The following is a 19,612-nucleotide window of genomic DNA, read 5'->3' on the forward strand; positions in this document are numbered from 1 at the left end:
CACGGCCCGGCCCCTCTCGGAGCGGCGGGCACCGGGAGCGGCGCCCGCGGCGTGAGCCAGGCACCACTAGAAGATGGCACCTGTGCGCTGCTGGGGTGCCGCGGGAGGCAGGGCAGCGAGCAGCAGCCCCGGGGAACGCGACGGGAAGCGGCTCTCCCCGATCCCCCCCTCTGACGTGGCCTGTGCACCAGCAGGTACGGCCAGGAGCGGGTAGTGCTACCGCTGATGGGTATAATTACGTTTTTCACTACTTTTCGTGTGAAAACATACTCACCAATCTCACATCTTGTCCCTACAAGTGAACACAAATGTCAGCCCAAGTTCGTTGCAGCGCTCCACACAGCAAAGACCTGAACCCCGAACTGCTGGTGTCGCCTCTCTTTAGAAATTTACAGGTCCTAAACAGAAGGTGAATGGCCAGTCTCCCACTGGAGTGAAACCTGAAGTTTGGATGGATGCAACTGACGATGAAATGTGCTCAGGGCAGTCGGGTCCTGGCCAGCCCTCACACGGACTATTTCACACAAGCATTAAAGCCTCGAACGTAACTGCCACAGGAGCCAGAAGCAAGGGGCTCAGGAAGGAGCAGGGCAGACGATGCCACACGCAGCCGGAGCTGCCCACCGCGGCAGCCCAGCTCCCTCCAGCTGGGCGCTGGCAGCCGGGAGGGCTCACGGCCATGGCCACTCTGCCCCCTTGCCTTCTGGCGCTCTCCAAGCACTTGTGAACAGTCTTTGTCAGAGACAGCAAAAGCGGCCCTTTGACCTGCCCGCAGCCAAGCTTTGCAGCGTGGGGCTGACCACCCTCCTGGGACGCAGGGTGCCGGGGGACCCTTCCTGTCCTGCCTGTGCAGACAGCCGGCGCGCAGCCCTCCCTCCCCTGCTCAGGCTGCCGCACTGCAACCGCTCTCCCTGCTGCAGCGGAGGTATTTTTATCTCTCCTGAGTCAGAAACCGACGACAAGCACAGTTTGTCACAAGCTTCTGGGTGGAATTGGTATGTGCTTTGCAGCTGGATCACAGTGTTCCAGTTTAGCTCAGTCCTGCCAATACAGCTGAGAACAGCGCTCACTGGGAGCCCCTCTTCTGTTCTCTTGTGTGGCCACCCGTACCTTCCCGACAGCTTTTAAAAATCTACTGGGTTTCAGCATGGGCTTCATGGCGCAGAGATTAAGGATCAAGGCTGGTGCTTCACTAAACACTAATCTGCAATACGACTAATAATTGAAACACTGGCTACAGATTATATAAGAGAACAGAATGTTGTCAGGCATTACTAGCTCATACAGGGGTCTGACTCAGTTCCCGGTTTCAATACAGGCAGGAGGCTGCTTGATCCATCCTATTAAGAAATACTTTTCCAATGACTACCTCAATCTTCTTGTCTTGCTTTTAACCACTCCTTTCTAATGCAGGTGAATGCTCCTCTGGCATTTTTCTGTCCATCTTTGCAAGTATATTAACACACTATGGCAACAGAAGATCAAGAAAACTAAGATGATGAGTAAGAGATGATAAAAACTGACAACTTATCTACACAAAGTGTAAAAATAGCATGGACTCAGGGGACCTTCCCTTCCCTTCCCTTCCCTCCCCTTTCCCCTAATGTCACTTCATGGTTTAATTCCCAGTAACTACATCAGGTGAAAGTCCTCATGGAAGAAAGTGGACCTACACCTGCCCCAGAAGAGTCATCCTCTCCAAACAACTGAGTGATGACAGGCTCAGGAATTAAGTCATGAATTCTAAAAACATTTCTTTATGCATTTCTCTGCAACCCAAAATTCCTCTTATTTTTTAATGGGAAAAAAATGCATCACCAAAACTTCATATTGGAAATAAATTCTTTGAAAACAGAACTTGTTGGAAAAAAAAATGCAGTGATTTTCAAGAATAAATTTACTATCAGAATCAACTCTTATTATTTTGTGTAATTTCACTTAAGAAGCAAGGTAAAGCAGCTGAATTTCCCTTTCAATCACTAGTAGAGCACATATCTGGGTTTTGGCATACTTACTCCTTAATTGTCAGCTTCCCTTTTCCTAATTCTGAAGAACTGAGTTATTTTCAATGGCACTTTAGAGTCATGCTAGTAGAAACAGATCTCTGGATCCTGGAAAATTAAATCTAAGAATGCCAATAAAAAGGTAAGCAAAACTACCCAACAGGGAAAGGTCCTATCTCATGGTTGTAATTATGAAAATGCGTTATAATCTGAAAAGCACTTATACAATTATGAATTTTAATTTTAACACTGCTTTGTGTTACAGTACTCTAACAGAGACTGCTTATTGGTTTGACATACATCAGCTTCCTGTTGTTCAATTCATAGCATTTTCTGCTGTTTACAAATAAAGGAGTACTGGGCTCACCACCCACCCTTACAGCCTGGGCTGTATGCTCTACAGTAGTGTACACCAGAAACAGAGATTGAAACAAAGTTAAAGCCATAAAGCTAGCAACTGAAAAATAAAAATTGATACAACTGCTTTCAGATGACACAATTTTATAATGGGTATGCTCAATCTTCTGCCATTGCCTAACTTTGAGTGTTTGACTTTTCAAAGCAGTGCTTTCCTTTACACACACCAAATCCCTTATTTCGAAAACCAAACTGAAGAATGAAATTTCTGTTGTACACACCTTCCTGACAACAGTTTGGGTCATCAGGCAGGTCCAGATCTTTAACTTTTTAGTATTTGAGATAATAAAGTAAGAGAGAGCAAGCCACTGTCCTCAGGCAGCCCTAGTCACTGCAGAGGTGAGTCATCCCTGAGAGCAAACAAGTGAAGTCAGGGACCTGGGGCTTAACTCAAATCCTGCAGGAAGCCATCCCCTCCCTAGACACTCTCCTGCTCCAGGCTCTCTGTGCTGCCTCTATTGCTGGTAGCCTGCAGGTCCTGCTCCTCCTCTTGGGCTGGCTTTTGATTCAGTGCCTGCTCTCTACCAGTGGCTCCTGCACTCCCACCGGCCAGCAAAGTCTCCTCTCCAGAGCCTTTCATTTTCCAACAAATTATCTTTGTAACTTGCTCTGCCTGAAGATACTGTCTGCTACATACTCGATGAAAAAGAGGGAAAAATCTGAAGAAGAAAGTAATTTCCTTTCTACTTTCCTACCTCTTAATTTTTTGGATCACAATTTTTTTGGGGTTTTTTTAGCAATTGTGTGTGACAAACATTTGCAATCACAATTGCACGTGCAGGGAGGAATATGCTGTGCAGACTGCATGAGGAAGGAAACTGCAAGGGCTGTCACTCTTAAATTTAATTTCAGGGCACGATTTCACAGGACTGAGGTGAACTGTAAAATGGAATGACTGGAAGCAACAGCTGAGCAACTTCTCAGCAGAGCATGCAACCAGAGCAGCCTCAGTCCTGTACATTTTCCTGATTTAAGCACTAAAAAGCCAAACCCAGCAACACAACAACCTTTAAACTACAACATCTGTTTAGAGGTTCTACAATTTACATATGGACTGAAGGGGGTGGGGAAGGAATAAAAGGCTGTAATGTGCTATTTCAAATGTTCCCATTTGTTGTAAAACCTCAGCTGCAAGAGTTGTTCAGTGTAGGTCCTACTGGGGCTCCACTTTCCTTACTTTCCTCTGGAGTAGTCCTTCAGGGTGCAGGAGAGACAGCTGCTCTCTGGAGCACTATTTGCTCTCAGTGTCAGCTGGATAATGTATGCGTGTTTTCTGGTACTAATCTCCCAATCAGTAAGTCTTATTATGAAGCCTTCACAGAACTGATTTAAAAGTCATCTGCGACTTGCAGTAAATTCCAATTAGTCACTCTCTGAAAGACACATTATGTAAGTTTAATCCAGTCACACAGTTCAGTCAACATCGTACAAACTATCTTTCTAAAAAGGGAAATCAATGCATTCCCATTTGTTGAGCGATAAAGTGAAATTACTTCAGGAAAACTCTGCCCCCAAAACCAAAACTCAACCAAACCAGAAAAATTCAAGTCAGGTTAAGATCATAGGTCCTAGAAGAACCAGATTAGAGTGATCAGTTGATCCTGAAGCCCAGGTGCATTTCCAATGCAATGGAATGTTTCGTTTTCTGACCACCTGACTTTCAAACACATAATCATGTCTTCTTCAGAATGCGTGTGTAGTACACTGCAGGCTTTCCATTCTCAAATGGGGCATTTTCATGCTGTTATGACTAAATATGCCTTTGTTTCAGAATGTATATAAAATATGATCCCTTCCCTTTATTTTAATAATAACCAGCAGTTATATTGCATGCAATTTTTAAAAATATCAAAGATGATGCCCTATTGTACAAGTATCAAGAAACAAGACACTTGGTTTACTATGCAGTGAGCCACTGCACATTTTGCAGTATTCTGTTTCACTGTATAGCTAACTTAGCCAAATGCACATGCTCAGAAAATGTATGAACACTTTATGAGCATATTTTATGGCCTCAGTACACGATTTTCAAAAGCTAATCAGTAGGATTGTGAAACTGAACCAAATTTCCTCAATGCTGCTCTTAGTGGAAGTTTGTTCCAAGCTAAATATAACTTTCCCAGTCATATCTTTCATAGGATTGTTCTGAAGGGGAAAGACGAGCCCAAAATTTTATTTTTTAAATAAAAGTGGTGATAATCTGCTTTCAGTGAATTTTCTTTACTTGTAGAATGCTAATGCCAGGCACAGCCTCTGCTCACATGGTGTGAGCAGAGGGTAGGAATGCTATTAAAAGAAAAGTTCAGCCTGAAAGATGACATCTCAGAAGGTGGGTGGGAAGGACCATCACGCAGTCTCAGCCACCAGGGACTTCTCTTGCTGCCATTCCAACACAGCCACATTCACCTGGCACATGGACACCTTCAGGCTCCCAGAGTGCTCAGGCACAATGGAATCCTCAGGCAACACCAAGCCCTGCTTTCAGTCACCCACAGGGGAGGTGGGTTTAAGTCATTCTTAAATGATGAAATCTTACTACTGAGAAAAGTTCTGGATTTTATAACAAAATTTTCCAAATGGACTGACTTCTAATTAAATCAGACCTTCCCCACCCTCTCCAGTGACATGCTTACAGCAAAATCTAAAGAAATGGTTATTTATATTTTTGATAAAAGCATACATTATTTTCGTAGCTGCTAATGAACATTTTATATCTAGAATTTTAAAAGAAGGTTTAAAAAATGTTTAATTGAAAATTTAATTAAACAAATTCAGCCAAAATGTTGGCTTGACTTAAAGTAAGGCTGTTAAATAAATAAATACAAAGTTTAAATTATGGAAAAAATGTTGCCTGATATTTCTGCTAGAAATTACTGCATCAAAAGTGAGTTCCTTCAGTGCTGTACTGTACAACACAATTAAAGTGTATTGGCATTATTTGGGAAGACTGTATGTTCCCAGTGGTGTGCTTACCATGCAGAGCGTACTGATAAAAAAGCAGAGAGATCTTAAGGGAAGCCAACAGAAAAGTTTTTCTGTAGCTTTACTCCTAAAACCCACTGATTGGGATCAGGTTTATTTTGTTTCCAGTGGCTGACAGGTTGTAGGTTTGCTCCTGGCAGTTACTGATATGGGCCTTTGGAACGACAATTCCAAACTGCGCACCAGCAAAGAGCACCCACGTGACCACTCCTCTCTTTCAGTTACTGGCAAGGCAAAAACAATGAACATTTACTTTTCTGGATAGTGGCACAAAAGCAAGGAACTTTTCAGTGGCAAATACAACCCCTTCTTTTCCAAGGGGTGGGGGGATGTATTTTGGTATATAACTACGGATCTAGACATGGCAAAAATAAAATAAAATTTTCTCAGTACCTTCACGAAGAAGTCCTGCTTTTGATCTGGTTCTGGAGGACTTTGCTAATATCAAGTGACTTAACTTCCAGGGAGGTCAGCAACTGGCCTGCCATGCACAGGTAATTCCTGGGGTTTCTTCCAGACTCCACAGGTACAAATCCCACTACAGGGGCATATGTGGGCACGTGGTAGGGGTGGGCACAGGTAGGGGTGTGATGCTGCAATCACTGTGATGGTGCACTGGGTTTTATAAGCTATAGCTACAAGTTCCTTTATGCAGCACAAGTAGTGATGCATGTCTTTCCAGAGTTATATTGTGGATGAAGAAGTGCAGTCCTGCCCTCAACCCAGGACAAGCAGGAGCTACAGGGCTCTTCCCTGCAGACACCAGTGCAAGATGTCCCCATGGCCCCAGCTGCCTGTGTTAAAATAACCCACTGCCTCCAGCCCTTGCCCTAAAGACAGAGACTTCTAGCCTGCTTGCAAGAGGCAGGATGTGACTGCTTGACAAAAAGAGAGCTGCCACCAAGCTGTGTGACACTGAGGCAGGAGATGCCAATCAAACACCATGATAAAAGCTACCCAAAAAGCTAAGAAATGAGCTCCTAACTCTGACTGTGATGAGGAAAGAAGTTGCCATGACTATGAGTTCAAGCTCAGAAATTCTCTCCTTGCTTTGTAGTAGCTCCTTACCACAGTCCCAATCTTCTGCCTGAAAACAAACTGCGTTAAAAAGGGGGCCAACCCCAAACAAACATGGAAAAGCTGAAAAACTCTACCAAGAATGAGTAGAGTACAGAAAGTACCAACCTCCCTGCCTCAAGGGCCTGGCAGCATCACTATTCCCCAGGCAAACCATCCAAGATAATATGTGAAAAAGAAGAGAAGCATCATTAAACACTGGAATTTGTCTCCAGTAAATCCTCCAGACAAAGACTGTCCTTTACAATTTTGCCTTCTGTCCTTCCCATCTACCCTCCATCCTTCATAGTTTTGGTTTTCGTCCATCCTAGCTTCCTCCTCTCCTGCCAGGAGCCTGGGCCATGAAGGTGGTATGCTCAACAGTGAGTTAAAGCATATGCCTTGATCAGGTACTCCTCTCCCTGGGCAAGGCAGGAGCAGAGGCTGGGAGGACTACTGACATAGTTGTTTAATTATTACACTGTGACTCATTGCTAAACGGGAGCCAGAGAGATCTGTCTTGCAGCTACGGGCCTTCAGGAAGAGGAGCTGATGAAACAAGGAGCTCTGCCTAGGGGGGCAATGCTCATCCTGGTCAGCAACACAGACTGCTCCTCAGCAGCTTCTCCATCTTGCTCTCATTGAGTCAGCATTGCCCGTTTCAGCTGAGAGCACTGCATTTTCTCCCCATGTCCCTTTGCCTGGGATACATCTCCCTGCTGGTCTGCAGAGAGCTGTGCTGCTGTGACCGAGGCTCCACTGACATTCATTGCAGTGAAGGGTCGCTCCAGCAAAAGCCTCTTGATTCATGACATGTCAAGGCAGATTGTACTCCAAAAAGACCTTAAAAATAATTTATAAATGTCATGTGCTCTATAGGAGTGATAGCAGTTAAAATGTAATGCAAATTGGCAGCTGCATGAATGCTCCTCTTTTGGCAAATGCTCTTTATTACTGATATACTAAATTAAAGTATTGTAAGAACAAACAGGCTATTAAGACTAATTGTTTGAAACCACAAGGGACTGGTGGTTTTATTCCTCATCTGACCCACACTGTTATAAGGACTTCCTCAAATAAAAGGAAAGATAAAAATAAAAGAGAAGTTTAACCATACCCTTTGATGAGGAAATAAATGTTACATTTCCTTTATAATATCTATTTAAGAATCTTACAGATAAAATAAATCTTACAGACAAAATAATCAACCTCTGTTATCTTTTTGTAACTGAAAATTTATACACTTAGGGATAATGAAAATTGTGTAATCCATAAGGTTTTTCTATTCATATATTTATTAGGTGTTTTTTAATTTTTTCCTTGTGGAATAGGAGTTTTGGCTACTGGTATAACATGGGCAAATGGTATGGCAATTTCCTTTTATATCTCCTCAATATTTTCTTACCTAATGTATTATACTTATTTCACATTAGTCTAGCCTTGACTGGCAGTCTAATGCATCTATAATACTAGCCTTCTTTTGTTCTACATGGTAATTCAATTTAGAGTAATTCAATGTATGTTATAATTGAAAACTGCAGCTCATTAATTTCTAAACACTCTTTGTATTTCAGACTACACCTGCTCCTTTGGCACAGTGTCTTTTTGAACCCAGCCACTTCTTCCTGAATAAGCTATGTTGCTATGGTACATGTGCTGTCACAGTTTCTTTCTTAATCATACTTTCAGTCCATAATTATACTTATTTAGCATAAATAAGGGTAAGAATGCAAAGCCTCCTAGTCCTTCCTGAATTACCATTTGATTTGAACCCACGAGTCAAGGTGAAAACAATGTTTAACCTGAAGGAATACTAGAGCTGTCAACTGGCTCTATGCAACATGCTTGCCAAATTTATGATGGTGAAAACCTGCTTATGGACCACCTCACTGCAGAAAAATTAGACAATGTAGTAACCCCCAGTGCTCCCCAACACTCCTGAGGAACCCTGATTACCAGTTTTGTAGGTCCATGTGTGTCCATGGGCATAGCTGCACCAGTGGGTCAGGGTCTGTTCATTTCATACAGTGCAATTAGGCACACTTGAAAAATCAGATGAGCTGATCATCCTTCAAATGAGTCTCATGTGGACTCCCACTTCCTTGCATAACTCTCTATTTAAATCAAGACTGCTTTGAAACCTGCAATGAATGAAACCAGAGTGGAATTGGCAACAGAATTAGTCTGCTCCCAAAGTCACATTATCAATTTTTAACAAATTATCCGTTTATTTCCACCCATAAAGTCTTCTAATCCCTGATCACGTTCTCAGAAAAGGCTCATTTCACTTCTGTTGACCAGTGTTCCAATTTTCTCCTCTCTCCTTTTATATATATGGTTCATCTTTCCTATTTATTCCAAGTTTCCTAATTAGCATTTTAAAATGCTTCTGTCAGGAAAATTTTTCCTATAAGGGCAGTAAACATCCCATTTCCCTACAGAAAGCTATGACTGTTAAAAATTCTTGAGACAGGCACTCAAGAAATCATCATCTCAAATGGTCAAACACAGCATCTTTGAAACAAATTTAAATAACCACTGGATTTGAAAATGGACTGATTTTGAATGATTCAAAATGGGGCTGGCAATGTAACCCTGCATCATAAATCTTGGCTACACAGAATATTTACCTTTCAAGGGAGAAGCATGTGGACAGGTCACACAACCTCTGTTACACAGGAGAGACTCTAGGGGTTTTTATTTCCCCCCCCCCCCAGCAAGTCTGTGGTTTCTTACAACATAATGCTTAGTTGATGTCTGTTTTCAGTTGAAATACACTAGTCCCAGGTCCCAGTCCACACCTGGAATTTCAGATGTGTGTGGTCTTTGACCAACAGCTTTTATTTTGAGTACAGTTCACATCAAAGCTAAAAGACTAAGTTTAGGGTACATTGCATTACTTAAATTCATTGGAAATAAACAAAATGTTAAACCAGCACAACTTTTTCTTTCTTTCTTAGCATGCTTTTCATCTTACCTTACAGGGCAATTTTTCATTTGTACTGCCACCATCAACTAGCACTTTAAAAATGACACTGCTTATAAGATTTCTAACACGGAAGTTGTGTGAATTTTCAACAATAAAAACAGCCCAAGAGAATCAACCCATCAGGTCCATAAAAAATTGTCCAGGAAGCTCTCAGCATGATCAGCTTACTGAGCAGGGAGTCTGCCTTGAGAACTGCAGCGTGGCAGAGGTGATGGGAAGCTCCCAGGCACCAGCTGCGACCAGCTTGGGATGGAGCTGGAGGGAATGAGAACCTGTCACTTAAGACATCGAGCACTTGAAATTCTGTGCAACATAACACAGGATACTTTCTATAATTTTTGTGCATTTGCATTAAACATACTGCTGCTTTAATCATCATCCAATTCACAGAAATGCCTGAATGCAAATGTAATTCACTATCATATTAACTTTGGGAAATGGCTTCAAGACTTTTCCAGCAATGTAAAATCATCAGAAATCTTCTACCAATAAACTATTTGACACATGATATAAAGCACAGAATTTTTAAAATGTTTCACCATTACATGCAAAATGGAAATTGGCAACAGAGCCTTTTCATAATTTCACAGTATTCCTCCAATCCCCTCTCAAAAAGGGTAAAAGCTGCTTTCCTCTAAGTGCTACTAATCTAATTCACAAATTGGAAAACATGAAACAATTTATTAAATCACATACACATATTACTAAGGCTTAATAGAAGATATTATACTCTGTGATACTAGCTATAAGGTTCCTTAGGGAACTTACTTCTAACTGTTTAAGCTCTAAGAAAATGCAATAATAATTCCCACTACACAGCAATATATTAAGTGTATTATAATATGAACTTCACTATTAGAAATACATCATCCTTTACTTATTTTGGAAATTGTATAGAAGTTCAAATTGAGGAATATCAATACTAAGATGATGAAGATTAGAGCAACAACAGAACTGAGAACCAGAATTTTCAGCATGGTGATTCTTACCTTACTGAAACATTAAGACTAGAGGAACACTAGATGCCAGAAGCAACACTGTTTCTAGCTGCTGATGCCATGCAGAATAAAGGTTAAATATGGAAAAGTTTAATGTTCTAAAAGTTAATGATCAAAGAAAGACTTTGCAAAACTGTCAAGAGTTGCTGTCTTTGCTGATGACAAGTGTGACAGGTTTGAAATAATAGGAGCAAGTAGTTTGTTGAGCTTAGTAATAAAACTGCTCTCCTTACTTTGTTCAGTCAGAAAACATTCAGCTAGAGACTAAAATTAAGCATGAGAAGCTTTACTGAAAATATATTTTTTCTTATGAAAGATTAAAAAGAAAGAAACAAGGACCAGAACAGATCAGCTTCTGCAGCATTAACCACAGGAAAAATGTTATTCTTCTTTTCTTTTTTGCTTTAGGCACACCTAACTACTTCTCTTTCTGCTACCACCTCTAAAGCAAGCATTTCACTCACCATGGGTCTTAAGCATCTGGTAACCACTTATGACTGGGCAATTATTAGTGGAGCAGATGTGCCTTCTCCAACTGGATGGGGGTGACACATCAGACCACCACAGCTCCACATCCTTTCCATCTCTGTACAGAAGCCAAAAGACTTGTACTTGGATTTGTACTTGGAAGCACGTAAACAGCGACCCATGTAAAATGCTGTCCCCACTCCCATCTAGACTCACATAGAACAAACAGCAAGGAGAGAAAGGAGTTTTGCTGAATGAAGAGGGAGGTCACTGGAGAAAGTCCCTGTTAGTCAGACTCCTAGGGCAGGCTTGAACTGGCTACACAGAGCTGCAGAAGGCATAAAATGCAAGATATTTCAGATATTAGTTCACAACCAATTGTGCTACCAGCTGCAGTGCCCCAGCTTCTTGAGCCTCTCACATTCTACGAATGACCAGACCTGACCCTGCACAGTTTATGAGATTGGACACAATCGTAGCCCAAGGTGATTATCACCAGCTATACAGTGTCACATTATAAAGTTTAAGTGAGCTAAGAAACCTGCAAATAACAAAATTATCCTTTTATAGGGCTCTTAATTCAACAGTCCAGTCTGTTTCCTGTAGAAGTGATTAGTAATAGAAAATAATTAGGAGATGCCAGATGGGAGGAGGAGTTAAAAAAAAAAAGACCCCAAACTCACACAGCTAAGGAATGAGAACAACAAACGAGAGAGCTGCCAGCTAGCAACCCACCACAGTCCCTCACCATCCAGAAAGCCCTTTGCACAAGCAATAAATCAGCACCACACTCCTGCTTTAGAGGCTGCTCTGAGACATCCAGTGTTCCCTTCTGTGGCCACTGCATGGATTATTCAGTTGTGAGAAGGCATAAAAGTCAAGGGTAGCTACAGGGTTTTTTTAAAAACAGGAGGAAAGAAGGTTGTAATTTACTTATATGTGTCTGTGTGGCTTCCCCACTGTACCTCTGGAAGCCTCAAGTGTAAGGCCCATAGGGAAGGTCAGCAGCAGACTCCTAGAGCATGCTAGGTCTGAAGGCACAACAGCTCTCCATTGGTCATCCAGAGTTGAGCTGACCTCTGTATTTCTATGTCCCAACTACTAACATCCACTAGGGTGGGAAAATTCATTCTCACCCTGAAGAGAGTCCAAAGAAAGCTATCCTCTTTGGCTCTTCAAGAGCAGAGGGAGAGTCCTCCCTCTCTCCCTGTGTGTCTTCTTGTACTAGCCTGTCCCAGTTACAAAACAAATTAATTTCTGCCAGTACATGTAAGAGAGGCTAAGGCTATACAATACTTTTTGAAGGGCATTAAAAATGTAGCCAGGTCCAAACCACCAAGTATAGAAACCCTGAAAAGAACTGAGGTGAGGGCTTCACACTGACTGACCTCACAGCACCGAGAAACATAGGAAAAGAGTAACAGTTTATTCACTGCTAATGGTTTCATTTTATCAGTAACAACACAAGCATTATACTTCAGAATTAATTGTTCAGCAACTGTACTGCTTTACAGCCTTTTTAACAGTTCTGCACACTATTCATCTTACAAAGGCTCAATCAGGCACAGGGCATATGCTGAGGGTAATTACTCACCACACTTCTGCTGAGGGTCTGATGTGTGAGTCTGAAAGACTAGCTGCACTCCATTTCATATGGCAGCTGCCTGTCTCAGTGTAATTTGACACCAAACTTTCTGAAGATTATCTTTGTGTACACATCTCACATGTCAGACCACAAAAGAGCCACACTTTGCTGAAAAAGCAGAAAGTAACTTGAAAGGTCATCTCAGCAAGCAGTGAAGAGACTTGTACCCATGACAAAAGGCTGAAGAGGATGCTGATCCTCAACTGTGTTTACCTTCAGAACACAGGGAACACCTCTGCAGGAGTAGCATAGCAACAGGAGGTGCAGTCTCTGTTGGAAATGCAGGCTGACCTAAGGCACAACTGCAGGCTGTGGAGCCTTATTTGTTCTGACCCTTGTAATACTAGACCAGCAACATGCAGCCGAGCTACCATCATGAGCACACAGCTTTTAGCTCATGCTAATCCCCCACACTACAGTGTAAGCATTACATTAATGTGCTCTGGAGGTGCAGACACACACACAGAGGCAGGCAAGTCCAGCAGGGCTCACTGGGATCAGCCAGGAGGCCATTTGTAACCTGCAGGAATGAACTGAGCAGGCTGGGCACGAACAAGAGCTGGCACCAACAGAAGAAGAAAGAATTTGTCTTGGGAGAAACAGGAGAGCCAAGGGACAGTGTTTAACACAGAAGGTCCAGTTACAGACCCTTAAAAAACAAATTTTCCTTCCTAATTTATATTTTATAAGCATGACATACTGATAAGAGTAAACTAGATATTCTGTGTTGTGACCTGGGGTTTAAATTAGCAAAGTGCATGCTTCATTTGGAAGCTCTGAATCTTGAAACAAAATCAATTTATATGAGCTTTTTTAGTGAATCAATTTTACTGCCATAATGAACACAAATAAGGGCTTTGGTTACTCTTGGTGATTATAAGTAGAAAAAGCACTCTGCAGTTTAGAGAAAATAATTTTCTTTGTGCTGTCTGTACACTGGACAACAAGTGTACTTAACTCTCTTTTCCTGGGTATGGATAAACACAGGGTTAAGTTAAAACCATGTATGTTTGTATAAATGCACCGTAACCATTTGCAGTTTTAGTTTGGCCTGTAAGTGCTGTACATATCACCATACATGACACTGTTTCCCCACCAACATAAATGCTAATGCACAGAAAGGAAAGATGAGGAAGACTGAGGCTGGGCCAATCTCTTCTAAGCATGATGTTGCTGATATGCTGGAGCAGCTACCTAAAAAGTAGGCTTGTCTTTCATCCTGCTAAGAACTTTCTTGGAATTGACAAAATTATCTGTGCTTTGAAGTCTCTGCTGAAAGATGGGCTAAACCCAGAAGAAATAAATAGAAGTTTCTGCCTTCCACAGAGTTATGTTTTATTTATAAATTACATTAAAGTTACAGAGTGATTGTCATGGACACCCGCGCAGGGACTGCAAAGGAACATTTGTGAGAAAAGAGTTGACAATCTCCTCCAGTTAACCCATGGGATCCTTCAGTGCTCAGTATCCTGCATCTTTAAATGTACTTTAAGGTAAACATTCATTAGCTGCAATTCTAAAAACATTACTGCTTCATTATTACCCTTGTTGCAGCTATGGCTTGTTTAGATGTTGTGTACGTTATACACCTATCTTTGAAGTTAATTCAAGTAAATGGAAATATTTCAAACAACTACCAACATGAAGATTGCTTCAGCTCTCAAAGCACACTTTGCTCCCTGATTATTAAGACCAGATCTTTTTTAGCCCCATCAGTTCCAGAACTGGCATTACTGGGCACCAAACAGTGCTGTTCAAAGCTCTGTGCCTCTATCACAGAGCTCGATAAGGGCACCTGTACTTCTATGCCAGCTACTGCAATTCCTCAGCTACAGACTCTCATGTGCTGTCCCTGAAGATAAAATAAGCCATGGTGAAGGAAAGGTCTAAGCAGATCTTACTAACAGATTTGACTGAGACCAAAAGTAGAAAGATAGTAGTGTCATTAATGAAAATAGAAGTGTTAGTTTAAGGCTGGAAAGTAAGACTGGTCCCTCTGCAAACATCTTGATTTTGTATGTGGAGTCTATTATGAATTTATTAGAAATGTACACAGATCACACTTGACTTTGTCATCTATGTTATCTTTGGAGGCAGGTGTAAAAGCATGTTTCCTACTAAAATGATACAGATTTACATTTTCAGATCTCCTTGCACAGAGTTGGAGAAAATCAGCCTTCTTCACTATAGAGGAAAAAATGGTATCACCAACTAAGGTAATTGAAGACAGAAAAAGAAGATTGCTTTTCTTGGTGACTGCTGCCACAACCCTTCTCTCAATTCTTTCCATCTATAGGAATTGAATGGAATGTTGTACAGTCTAGAAGGGGTCTTTAATTGATTTGCAGCCATTGAACTGTCTTGAAGAAATAGCACATATCACCGAAGTAAACATGAATAGATGTGATTCAGTTGCTATCCTAACGTTTACCCCAACATTTCATTTTGAAAGACAGGATAACTCATAACTAATGATTTCATTTTTTCATAAAAATATTAAATCTTGAATCAATCACTCATACACCTTCTTACATATTATACATACTATAAAGAAATCAAAAACATGTCAAAATGAAAAAAGAATGTTTTGCAAGGCTTTAAAGAAGGAGTTTGATATATGCTAAATATTTATTAATTTCTGACAGCTACCATTTTTATAAGGTGTTTAACTGAATCAAGTTATCTGCTCTAAGGCCATAATTGCCTTTTAGAGTACAGAATGTTCAGAGACCCATCAGTATTCAAAGAACAGGAGGAATATTATATCTTATGATACTGGCTATTACTTCCACTTCCACACTAGGTCATACAGATTGAATCCACATGGGAAACCCTCTTTTAAATAATTCTTAGCCCTCTCTTAACACACAGACCATGATGGTCCCATGATTGAGTTCTAAATAATTTGCAGACTGTTTTGGGAACCAGCATCACCTTTTTAGTGCAACAGCTAAAACGTCTATTTGGGACATTCAAGCAGGACAAGTAGTCTCCTGTTTTCAGTCTCTCCTCCTCCAGTTATGTCTTGACTAATTAGTAATTCCTTCATAGGTTAGGAAAAGCATTAAATCATTAACCAGGAATTTTAACTTTTAATGTACACTTGTACGCAGTTATATTCTTGCTCATTATCAGTGAAGCACATGCTGTGTAGAGGATTATATTTTCCCATCAAAAATTGCATCTTAAACCATGTCACAATATGGTCTCTTGCACAACTCAGGAGTATTGCAATTCTGTCTTACAATCCTTATCTAATGATTGCCTAAGTTTTGACTTTTCATCTCTTCGGTCTTTAAATCTTTTCCCATTACTAGGGCTCATTTTTAACATATTGCAAATGAAAAGTGCCACCCAACACATACTGAATTATTCTACCACATATTAATTGCAGAAAGAGCAGGGAACAAATGAAGTATTACAAGTGCCTGCTGGGAGGCATCTACCACAAAATGCAGCATTTCCTGCTACTGCCCCACACCAAACTGAAGACTGGGTGAGTGCCCTTTAATATTTCATTCTCAAGCTTGGGGTGTATTCTCTAGCTGCCCAGTTTCCATGGCAGAAAGTGAGACTCCACTCCCACCAGCTGTTCCACAGGCTCTGACTGTTTTTGTGTTTCTTCTTTCCTTCTTCTGAAGGACTTATATTCCATACACCACCCACACATGACTGGGCAACAGTCACAGGCACAAATTTAGATTTGTATCTGAACAGCCTCAGAGCCTGCAGATCTGGGAACATATTTTGGCTCAGGATGATCAGATGATCACGTTAAAGACCCAGACTTCTTTCTCTCTTTACAGAGGAAGAAGCATACAGTGCAGGGAGAAGCTGTGTGACTACATTATATAATTGATAAAGAGGCATTAATTGCCAGATGCTGTACACACTGAGGAAATTTTCATCCTCACCACGGGGCTAAGAAGCACACAGATCTTGCTGCTTGGATCATAAAACAATGGGTTTTTTCGTGTTGAACTCTGAACAATTTTCTTTGGTTCATTGCAATTCAATGATACTCTCTTCATATTGGACAACAGGAATCAACCTGCCAGCCCTGCCACCAAAAAGAAAGAAAAACTACTTGACCTATTTAGAAACAGCTGCTTGTTCAAATGCTGAGGTTGCTAGTGGGATCAGTTGTTGGTCATGGGGCTGAATGCCTTACTCTCCGTGGTGATTTGCTGGGTGAAGTGACATGCAGGAAAATCTGTGCCATCTTTCCACCAAAACCTTGAGAGGTGCAAAGACAGCTGAGATGTCACCTCTGTGCCACTCCACAGTGAGAAAGACCACACTGCACTGTCCCCATGCAGCCACAGACAGCAATCCCAACTGGACATGGACTCAAAAAGTAAATTTAAATCTCCACATTTAATTATCCTGTGATGTCTGTGTGCCTCAGTGTGTTCACTAATATAGTTCCAAGACAAAATAAAGAAGAGTATTAAAACCTGGGCTTCAGGACTGAAAACACCACTGCTGTTGAACTGTTTTGTGGCTGAAGCCCCTTTAGTCACTTGCAAATTCAGGATGAAGGGAGTGGGATGCTAAGATTATGTGTCTAACCTGTCTAAAGGTTGTCTACATAAAATTTCAATATTTGAGAAATATTCAAAAGTCCTTGAGCTATTTAATGAAAAATGTTTCAAAACAGTTGGTGAGTGACATAACACAATTAATCCATGGAAAAAACAGCATTCTTCAACATTAACCATTGAAATCTCTTTACTATGAACACTGTTTCATCAATCTAAAAAATGTAACAGAACAGAGTTCTGCTGTCACTTGAAAGTTTCTAAATGCAGGAAAAGTTAATTTTACCAAAGAAACCCAAAGTGGTAACTTCCAGAAGACTTAGAGAAGATTTTTACCCAGGCTTTGCATTATAATAAACTGCCTATGATAATATGCAAAAAAAATCCTTTTGAAACAGCACGCTGGAAGCAGTGGCTGTCAGGAACTGTAAGTGATAACTCACCCCTCTACTACTGCTACCTAACAGGCGAGAAATTGGATATTAAATGTGGTCAGCCAGCTTCAATATCCCAGCAGTATTTCTTTTGTCAAAATGATCTGATAACAGTGGAGATTCATACTTTAAGCTAAGTTGGGTGCTTCATCTCTCAGCAAATTCAGTGCAGAATGACAGATTCTGCTGAAGGAGGATTTGAAGGACCAAAGCTATGAGCCTCTCTCTCTGTAGACTCAGTATGGAGCTTAGTTTCACTGTAATAGCCACGTGTGCTGGAAATTGTCAGTCAGACCTTTCTTCAACATCCACAAAAACTAAAATCACATCTTTCTGATTGGACAGACAAAAGATCCCACCTAAGGTTAGCATTTCTTCTATGCACTATAAGCATATTAGAGAGGCCTAATGTATATCACTCTGAAGTTTGTGAAACAGGGAAACATATCAGACTATTTATTATACATGCATTAACACCTACAGGTGTGTAAAAATAACTTTTAAAAAATACTTTCATTTGTCAGATTTTCAATAAACAAAGTATTTCATTTAACACAATGGAATTTACATTATGGTTTCTTTTTACGCTTAGTCTCTGAAATACACATAAAATTTCAGGAAGCTGCTTTGTCTGCCCAGTACATTCCCAACCTCCCTTAATATTTTTATGTTCACTGGTTATAAGATTTTTTCCGTCTTCATTTTTCTTTTATAATCCAGGATGCAATTACTTCTCAGCTGATACTGCAACTCTCTGAAGAGAGCAATCCCTCTTTGTAAGTCTGGCTGAGGCCAAAAATAGCTCTGTCAGCTTCTGACAGGCTGAACTTAGCCATGTGAAATGTTTTAACATTTTATCAACTTAATGAACAGTCTTATTTATAATGTGGACAACTTTACTGTCATTATATGCAGACTGCTGAATAGGTTATGGAATGCATTTGTTTGGGGAAATCTGAATATATTAAGAAATAAAATGCAATTGTCTTATATACTGTAAACAATTTTAAGATTAAATATTCTTTGCCCATTTGAAATAAAGGAGTGGCTTAATGGTAGCATCCATAACTATAAAAACACCCAAAGAACCACAATGACAAATAACTAACCTCCAAATAATGAAAATTTGCAATATGCAAAAATCACCATTACAAAATTCTATAACCAGTTTAAATATTACTGTTAATGTAACACTGGAAGTAACTAAGTAGACTAAATAGCTGCAGAGACCTTTAGTACTTATAGGAGAGGGGAAAGGTTAAAAGTACAAAATAAAAAGTCTAACAGAAAAAAAAGCGTGGGTTAACAATTGCTTACCCTCTTTTCTGCTACCTCATCCTCTCCTGTAGACTCTTTGCCATCATGTTCATCTCTCAGGGTTGGCATATGCTTTTTGTGTGCTGGCTCTCTGTTTAAGGTTGTATATCCTATGTGTTCATAAATTGGATTAATTGTCATCTTGGAAATGTATTCAGCTGCCTTCGTTTCAATATAAAGAGTAATCAATCCATCTGTCACCAGGTCATGGATGGACTCAAAACGTTTCTCCCCAACAAAGTGTTTTCCATCGTAGTAGAGTCTGAAGTTTCTGGTTTGACTTCCAAATCTGCCTCAATGAAATGGGAAAGTTGTTTTTTTTAAATAAGAGTAAGCAGAATAAATAAGAGTAAGCAAGCCTTTGCAAACAATTAAAAACACTTTATCACTTAAGGCTGTGACTGTGCTCTGTGTCTTGTCCAGCCGAGCAGGGGAACTACTGCTTAGCACAGAGAGGAAGGAGAGATCAACAACAACTGCAGATAGACAGCCAAAACAGTACTGTCCCAGAAGGAGCTGTTTGTTCTGGTATTCTTTTAGCCTTTCCATTATCTATGGAAAAACTGAAAAATTACTTCACACTCCTTACGGCTTTTTTTAGTGCTTCGCTACTTTATCAGTGCAGTCAATTTGCTTGGCTGTGATACGAAGAGCTCTCATAACAGAGTCCTCTATTAGAGCCGATCAATACGCAGCTCTGATGCCGTCCCGGACCTCTGCTGCCCCGCTTGCCTGCAGGAAGAGGCCAGTCAAGGTTCAGCT

The 19,612-nt window shown here is 40.7% G+C and overlaps 1 protein-coding gene across 1 annotated transcript in view; it reads right to left on the bottom strand.

Annotated features, from left to right (window-relative positions):
- CHN1 (chimerin 1) overlaps positions 1-19,229 on the bottom strand; it is a 47,841-nt gene extending 28,612 nt beyond the window's left edge. The window contains exon 1 of the mRNA XM_041403297.1: positions 18,851-19,229. Coding sequence (XP_041259231.1) covers positions 18,851-18,991 — 141 coding nt within the window. The 5' untranslated portion in view covers positions 18,992-19,229. The remainder of the gene's footprint in view (positions 1-18,850) is intronic.
- Positions 19,230-19,612: the final 383 nt, after the last annotated feature.

This window comes from Onychostruthus taczanowskii, unplaced genomic scaffold (assembly GCF_017590055.1).
Source record: "Onychostruthus taczanowskii isolate IOZ18803 unplaced genomic scaffold, ASM1759005v1 scaffold20, whole genome shotgun sequence".
Lineage (NCBI taxonomy): Eukaryota > Metazoa > Chordata > Aves > Passeriformes > Passeridae > Onychostruthus > Onychostruthus taczanowskii.